Raw genomic sequence first — 8,696 nt, 5'->3', positions numbered from 1 at the left:
TGTCTATAGCCTCGTCAGCACCATAACAGATCAATACATCCTGTCTATAGCCTCGTCAGTACCATAACAGATCAATACATCCTGTCTATAGCCTCGTCAGTACCATAACAGATCAATACATCCTGCCTCGTCAGCACCATAACAGGTCTGTAGAGCAGTGTTCTTCACCCCTGGTCAAGGTTTTGTTCCACCTCAGTCCACACACCTGATGCAACTTACACTGAATGTACAAAACATTAGGAACACCTGCTCTTTCCATGACATAGACTGACCAGGTGAATCTAGGTGAAAGCTATGATCCCTAAAGTCCCGCTTTTGGTGCTCCTCTGCCAGGGTCTGAACACAATAGTGGAACACCCCCACCCCCAACACACACACACCTCCCCCCCACACACACACACACCTCCCCCCCCCCTCCCCCCACACACACACACCTCCCCCCACACACACTCCCACTTACCTGCAGGGCGTTGACCACTTTGATCTGGTGCTCCTCTGCCAGAGCCTGAACACAGTGGTGGAACAGACTGTTGATGTTGTCTTTAATCTTCATCACCTCATCTCCATCCAGAGACTCCAGCTTGGCCTCCAGGTACTCCAGATTCACCTGGGGGGAGGGGAGGGGGGTACAGAGGGGGAGAAAGTAGAGTAAGGGTGGATGGAAAAGGGAAGGTTGAGCGAGAGGGGGCGGGGGGGGAGAGAGTGGGGGAAGAGGGAAGTTTGGTAGATGGAGGGGGAAGATGTTTGGGAGAGAGAGGGGGGGGAGAGGGTTGGGTGAGAAAGGTGAGGGGGAGGAGGGAGGGTTGGGAGGTCACAGAAAGAAGGAGGGTGGGGAACGGGAGAGAGAGAAGGGGGGTGCATTGAGGTTATAGTTAGAGAGAAATTCCCTTTTTAGAACGCAAAGGACAGCTAAAAGTTTTAAAAACAAATGCAAATGGATAATTCTGTTAACAAATGTAATTTAAACAGCTGTTCTCTCTTACCTTCATGAGGAAGAGTTCATCCCAGAAACGGGAGTTGTTCTTGGCTGGATCCTCTTTCTGGAGAGAGAGGAGACAGAGAGTCGCTCCATGTCATCTCAGCCATGACGCCCACCATCTCAGCCATGACACCCACCATCTCAGCCATGACATCCAGCCATGACACCCATGACATCCAGCCATGACACCCACCATCTCAGCCATGACACCCACCATCTCAGCCACGACGCCCACCATCTCAGCCATGACACCCACCATCTCAGCCATGACACCCACCATCTCAGCCATGACACCCACCATCTCAGCCATGACACCCACCATCTCAGCCACGACACCCACCATCTCAGCCACGACACCCACCATCTCAGCCATGACACCCACCATCTCAGCCACGACACCCACCATCTCAGCCACGACACCCACCATCTCAGCCACGACACCCACCATCTCAGCCACGACACCCACCATCTCAGCCATGACACCCACCATCTCAGCCATGACACCCACCATCTCAGCCATGACACCCACCATCTCAGCCATGACACCCACCATCTCAGCCACGACACCCACCATCTCAGCCACGACGCCCACCATCTCAGCCACGACGCCCACCATCTCAGCCACGACGCCCACCATCTCAGCCACGACGCCCACCATCTCAGCCATGACGCCCACCATCTCAGCCATGACACCCACCATCTCAGCCATGACGCCCACCATCTCAGCCACGACGCCCACCATCTCAGCCATGACACCCAGCCACGACACCCACCATCTCAGCCACGACGCCCACCATCTCAGCCACGACGCCCACCATCTCAGCCATGACGCCCACCATCTCAGCCATGACGCCCACCATCTCAGCCACGACGCCCACCATCTCAGCCACGACGCCCACCATCTCAGCCACGACGCCCACCATCTCAGCCACGACACCCACCATCTCAGCCATGACACCCACCATCTCAGCCATGACACCCACCATCTCAGCCATGACGCCCACCATCTCAGCCATGACGCCCACCATCTCAGCCACGACGCCCACCATCTCAGCCATGACACCCACCATCTCAGCTTGTTCTGAAAGCCAGTCCTCCATGAAAGCAAATCAGTTTCTCCTTCTTTTACACTTAGTCTGTGTCCAGGAAGCAGCCCCTTTGTGTGTGGTTTATTCCCTTCAGAAAAGGTCTGTCTTAGTTACTGCAAGAACATTCCTGGTGAACAAGCACACCATGAGGCTCCAGCAGATCTAATGGTCTTCAATGTTATGGTCTCTAATGGTCTTCAATGTTATGGTCTCTAATGGTCTTCAATGTTATGGTCTCTAATGCTTTCAATGTTATGGTCTCTAATGCTTTCAATGTTATGGTCTCTAATGGTTTCAATGTTATGGTCTCTAGTGGTCTTCAATGTTATGGTCTCTAGTGGTCTTCAATGTTATGGTCTCTAATGGTTTCAATGTTATGGTCTCTAATGGTTTCAATGTTATGGTCTCTAGTGGTCTTCAATGTTATGGTCTCTAGTGGTCTTCAATGTTATGGTCTCTAGTGGTCTTCAATAGTAAAAGTCCCAAACACACACTGTATAGTTTTGTGTACTGGTATTGGGTTTAATGGTAAATGCCCCAAACACACACAGTATAGTGTTGTGTAATGGTATTGGGTTTAATGGTAAATGCCCCAAACACACACAGTATAGTGTTGTGTAATGGTATTGGGTTTAATGGTAAATGCCCCAAACACACACTGTATAGTGTTGTGTAATGGTATTGGGTTTAATGGTAAATGCCACTCATCACAACACATATGCTTCCATATAATTTTATTGAAAAACATGCAATTAATTATTTTCTTAGGGGTGTCTCAACATTTTATTCCGTAGCTCATTTCTCCATCAAAGTGTTGGGCTTGTAGGACAAGTCTTAATTTGAGAATCTCAGAGAGTGGCCACGTTTTGGACTATTCAAGGAGAGTTGGGTTGAAGCAATAGGCTGCTAATTTTATTTAACTAGGCAAGTCCGTTAAGAACTTGGGACAAACTAAATTGCTTTCATGGAGGACTGGCTTGAATTGTGAGGGTGACCACACAATTTATTTCCATAATGAGCCAAATATAAAGTTTTTTTTTTTTACCCAAAGTTGCAAAAAAAAAAACACAAGAGACCAGCAAAATTGATAAGCTTGTGCTGCGGTATAGCGACAACAGCAACATCTTGTGGTATAAACATGGTACTGTCACACTACTTCATTGTAAATAATGCAAGCGACTTCAATTACTAATATCTCTGAACAGGGGAAAAAAGAACATCACCAGATTCACAGGGAATACATGACATAATATGGAGAAGCAATACTCCAAGCCACAGTTTCATACTATTTGTCAAACATAGACAACTGATACTGTATACTGGTTGTTGGGGTGGGATAGGCATTGGGGGGGGGGGGGGGGGGGGATTTTGGGGGGATTTTTTTTGGGGGGGGGGATTCATTATGTCTTACTCATTGGTAGGAAGAAGTGTGGTCCAAATCAGATGTTGGGTACTATATTTATTGAATATTATCTGAATCTTATCAATTAAAATGGCCAATTTGGGTGCAATCAATTATCTTAATTTCTTAGAGATAAAATTAGATTTCAACACAATAATGTTTCAGGAATGATAATCGTATCCGTTACTAAGTACAGAAAATGATTTCAGGACAATCTGAGATGGTGGGTATTGAAATTCTCTTTCTTGTGCTTTTTGAGGGTAAAGGAACTATGAGAGCAAGTCCACCAACCCAATTTCTGTTCCTGTCTGTCTGTTCCGACCCTCACTCTTTCTTCCCCTATGCTCTTACTCTTTCACTTGACCATATCCCTTTAGCTCTGCACAAACCTCCCTCTCTGTCTCATCTTTATCCATCATTTCCTCTTCTCTACCTCCCTCTCTCTTCTCTCCCTCCATCCCTCTTCTCTCCCTCATCCCTCTTCTCTCCCTCCATCCCTCTTCTCTCCCTCCATCCCTCTTCTCTCCCTCCATCCCTCTTCTCTCCCTCCATCCCTCTTCTCTCCCTCCATCCCTCTTCTCTCCCTCCATCCCTCTTCTCTCTATCCATCCCTCTTCTCTCTATCCATCCCTCTTCTCTCTATCCATCCCTCTTCTCTCTATCCATCCCTCTTCTCTCTATCCATCCCTCTTCTCTCTATCCATCCCTCTTCTCTCTATCCATCCCTCTTCTCTCTATCCATCCCTCTTCTCTCTATCCATCCCTCTATCTTACCGCAAAGATCTCATCATACATCAGCACCACTTTCTCCTTCAGGGGTTTCTTAGAGGAGGACGTCCTTCTCAGAAGCCCCGCCTTCTTCTCCAGCTGAGACATGGCTGGGTCTGGAGACACACACAAATAAGTAAGCATAGAAATGTAAACACAGCAGACGCAAATAGGCATGTAGCTAGTATCACACAGGAAAAACCAAAAAGGACAGACAATACTACATACACTAGAGGTCGACCGATGAATCGGAATGGCCGATTAATTAGGACCGATTTCAAGTTTTCATAACAATCGGAAATCTGTATTTTTGGGCGCCGATTTCCGATTATTATTATTTATTTTTTAATACCTTTATTTAACTAGGCAAGTCAATTATGAACACGTTCTTATTTTCAATGACGGCCTAGGAACTGTGGGTTAACTGCCTTGTTCAGGGGCAGAATGACAGATTTTCACCTTGTCAGCTCAGGGGTTTCAATCTTGCAACCGTACAGTTAACTAGTCCAATGCTCTAACCATTGCACTCCACGAGTAGCCTGCCTGTTACACGAATGCAGTAGAAGCCAAGGTAAATTAATAGCTAGCATTAAACTTATCTTATAAAAAACAATCAATCATAATCACTTGTTATAACTACTAATCCAGGTTAGCAGGCAATATTAACCAGGTGAAATTGTGTCATTTCTCTTGCGTTCATTGCACGCAGAATCAGGGTATATGCAACAGTTTGGGCCGCCTGGCTCATTGCGAACTAATTCGCAATGATAGAGCAGTCTGACTGAGCAGCAGCAGGCCCGTAATCATTCATTCAAACAGCACTTTTGTGCGTTTTGCCAGCAGCTCTTCGCAAGCACAGCGCTGTTTATGACTTCAAGCCTACCAGTCTAATGGCTGGTGTAACCAATGTGAAATGGCTAGCTAGTAAGCTGGGTGTGCGCTAATACTGTTTCAAACGTCACTTGCTCTTAAATTTGGAGTAGTTATTCCCCTTGCGCTGCAAGGGCCGCGGCTTTTGTGGAGCGATGGGTAACGATGCTTCGAGTGTGGCTGTTGTCGATGTGTTCCTGGTTCGAGCACAGGTAGGGGCTAGGAGGGGGACGGAAGCTATACTGTTACACTGGCAATACTATAGTGCCTATAAGAACATCCAATAGTCAAAGGTATATGAAATACAAATGGTATAGAGAGAAATAGTACTATAAATACTATATTAACTACAACCTAAAACCTCTTACCTTGGAATATTGAAGTCTCATGTTAAAAGGAACCACCAACTTTCATATGTTCTCATGTTCTGAGCAAGGAACTTAAACGTTAGCTTTTTTACATGGCACATATTTTACATGGCACATATTACTTTCTTCTCCAACACTTTGTTTTTTCATTATTTAAACCAAATTGAACATGTTTCATGATTTATTTGAGGCTTAATTCGATTTTATTCATGTTTTATATTAAGTTAAAATAAGTGTTAATTCAATAGTGTTGTAATTGTCATTATTACAAATAAAAAAAAATGGCCGATTAATCGGTATCATCTTTTTTGGTCCTCCAATAATCGGTATCGGTATCTGCGTTGAAAAAAATCAGTCGGTCGACCTCTAACATACACACAACAGTTTTAGGCATTCCACACTGGCTTGGACCCGCATTCAACAGTGTTAGTGTAGGAGGTGCTTCTATTGTCAAGAATGTATGGCATTTAGAACCCTCAGTTCTGGTCGAGTTTTAACACAGGGTTAGAAAACGGTCACTTATTACCCATTTATATACTGTATATGATTAGTCATCAATGTATGTTTACAAAATACATTCATATTCCCAGCTATGGCAATCAACAAAAGTTAACTGGGCCTACATCAAGTATCCTAAACTGTCAACAAAGCATTCTTAGCTACATGTGTTCACTCAGTCATTCCCAAGAAGTGACGTGATAATGCTTGCTTCTACACCTGCATTGCTTGCTGTTTGGGGTTTTAGGCTGTGTTTCTGTACAGCACTTTGAGATATCAGCTGATGTAAGAAGGGCTTTATAAATCAATTTGATTTGACACTATAAAAGGCTACTAGAATAGAAACAATGAATCCAACACAAGCTAACGTTAGCTAGTTAATCGTGATTCATATCCTTATCTGACTGTATCCTGATGGTTCTCTTTGCGCAACAGGACACTACAAAGTGGGCCTGCCCTGCACTGTATATGCATTGATTGGGCAACTGCTGTACTGTAGAGGAATGTTAGTTAGCTGTTGACTACATTTCCAATGGAACACATAGCTGGCTAGTGTTAGCATGATATGTCAGTTTCATGCAATATATCCCAATAAAACATATGATACGTAAGAACAGTTCACTGCAGACAACAGTCAAACCATAGATAATTGTTTACAAATGACTAGCAGTTGGTAGCTAGCTACAGCTAACTAACATGCTAACTAGCTAGCTAACGTTAACTAGCTAGGTAGCCAACCTACGTTGTTTCCAGTCACCGAAAAGTTCATATTCAAAAGTCAAACAACTCTTTATTTAGTGCAAGGCAACTCAGTCACTAACGTGTAACTCAAACATCGGCCACTCTAGTGCTGGCAAATGTTAGTGTTAATGACAACAAGCTGTTACCTACTCGTCATACATAGCTACATTGTGGGTCTATAGTACCTAGCTATAGCTAGCTAGCTAGCTAGCTCTTTTATTACAATGTCTGCTTCCTTGTCGATGTACAACCTAACAGCGTTTGAGGACAGGTAGCAAGATGTATATGTTGTCATACATTATTCATCAAACCCCTTCTTACCTCAATCAAACGATTATTTATATGAATCCATACCGTTCGCTCAGAAAACTACAGATACCAATGTTAGCCTGCTAGCTAGCTAGCTGTGATTGAGACTTCCTTTGCCTGTCTGGAGACTGCATGGTCCTAGCGCCTGTGCCGTCACTGGTCGTCGTGTATCGAAGATACTGTAGCGAGCTATCACTGATTTACAATCCACCCAATCTTCTGCATACAGTACGTTCAATTCACTACTAGGAGGACAAGAATATAAATATATTGGAAATAAGTGTATTTGTAATTCTTTCATGTGTTTGTACTTTCCTCTGGGATTATTTGTACTGTAAAAATCATATATACATTAAATAAACTAGATAGATTTAATTTTTGGCCAAAAGTTAATCTAGCTACATTCATATATATTTTCACATATTTTCATTTGTCCAAACTGTCCTTTACTGGTGCTCATGAACGGTTATAAACAGTGTTCATTGAACATATCAAGAGTATTTCAAGGACAGTTTTTTCCATTTTCATAACATTACAAATATCGGAAACGTTTTGTCCAAAAATGATGCAGAAAAGCTAATCCATGCTTTTGTCACTTCTAGATTAGTCGACTGCAATGCTCTACTTTCCGGCTACCCGGCTAAAGCACTAAATAAACTTCAGTTAGTGCTAAACTCGGCTGCTAGAATCCTGACTAGAACCCAACATTGTGATCATATATACTCCATATTACTCTTCTCTACACTGGCATCCTATTAAAACTCGGGCTGATTTCAAGGTTTCCCTGCTAACCTACAAAGCATTACACAGACTTGCTCCTACCTTTCTCTCCAATTTAGTCCTGCCGTACATACCTACACGTACGGTCACAAGACACAGGCCTTGTTGTTGTCCCTAGAATTTCTAGGGACAATTCTCCTATAGAGCTCCATTTTTATGGAATGGTCTGCCTATCCATGTGAGAGACGCAGACTCTGTCTCGACCTTTAAGTCTTAATTGAAGACTCATCTTTGCAGTAGGTCATTGACTGTAGTCCGGCCCAGGGTTGTGAAGGTGAACTGAAAGGCACTGGAGCGACAAACCGCTCTTGCTGTCTCTGCCTGTTCCCCAGAGTGCTACCTTTTCCCGGATCTGCTGTGTTTAGACTCTCTCTCTCTACCGCACCTACGGTCTCTAACTCTGAATGCTCAGCTATGAAAAGCCAACTGACATTTACTCCTGAGGTGCTGACCTGTTGCACCCTCCACAACCACTGTGATTATTATTATTTGACCCTGCTGGTCATTTATGAACATTTGAACATCTTGGCCATGTTCTGTTATAATCTCCACCCAGCACAGCCAGAAGAGGACTGGCCACCCCTCAGAGTCTGGTTCCTCTCTAGGTTTCTTCCTAGGTTCCTGCCTTTCTAGGGAGTTTTTCCTAGCCACCATGCTTCTACATCTGCATCTTGCTGTTTGGGGTTTTAGGCTGGGTTTCTGTACAGCACTTTGTGACATCGGCTGATGTAAAAAGGGCTTTAGAAATACATTTGAACTTCTCTAGCGTCTAAATGCCTGGTAGGTTCAGTAAAGGTCTGTGCACCCTTCACATCCCTTTGTTTGGCTCATTGGCTGAAATTGAACGCAAATGTCATCAGATAACAATAAGACAGTTAATCTTTTCTCTGCCA

The 8,696-nt window shown here is 44.1% G+C and overlaps 1 protein-coding gene across 1 annotated transcript in view; it reads right to left on the bottom strand.

Annotated features, from left to right (window-relative positions):
- Window positions 1-7,192, bottom strand: part of LOC110517645 (armadillo-like helical domain-containing protein 3) — a 62,395-nt gene extending 55,203 nt beyond the window's left edge. The window contains exons 1-4 of the mRNA XM_036940070.1: window positions 7,036-7,192; window positions 4,244-4,353; window positions 984-1,040; window positions 461-607 (exon numbers count right to left, since the gene is read on the bottom strand). Coding sequence (XP_036795965.1) covers window positions 461-607; window positions 984-1,040; window positions 4,244-4,345 — 306 coding nt within the window. The 5' untranslated portion in view covers window positions 4,346-4,353; window positions 7,036-7,192. The remainder of the gene's footprint in view (window positions 1-460; window positions 608-983; window positions 1,041-4,243; window positions 4,354-7,035) is intronic.
- Between the last annotated feature and the right edge of the window lie 1,504 nt (window positions 7,193-8,696).

The sequence above is a fragment of the Oncorhynchus mykiss genome, chromosome 13, assembly GCF_013265735.2.
Source record: "Oncorhynchus mykiss isolate Arlee chromosome 13, USDA_OmykA_1.1, whole genome shotgun sequence".
Taxonomy (NCBI): domain Eukaryota; kingdom Metazoa; phylum Chordata; class Actinopteri; order Salmoniformes; family Salmonidae; genus Oncorhynchus; species Oncorhynchus mykiss.
Note: the sequence above shows the minus strand (reverse complement) of the source record. Positions and strands in the feature narration are given on the sequence as shown.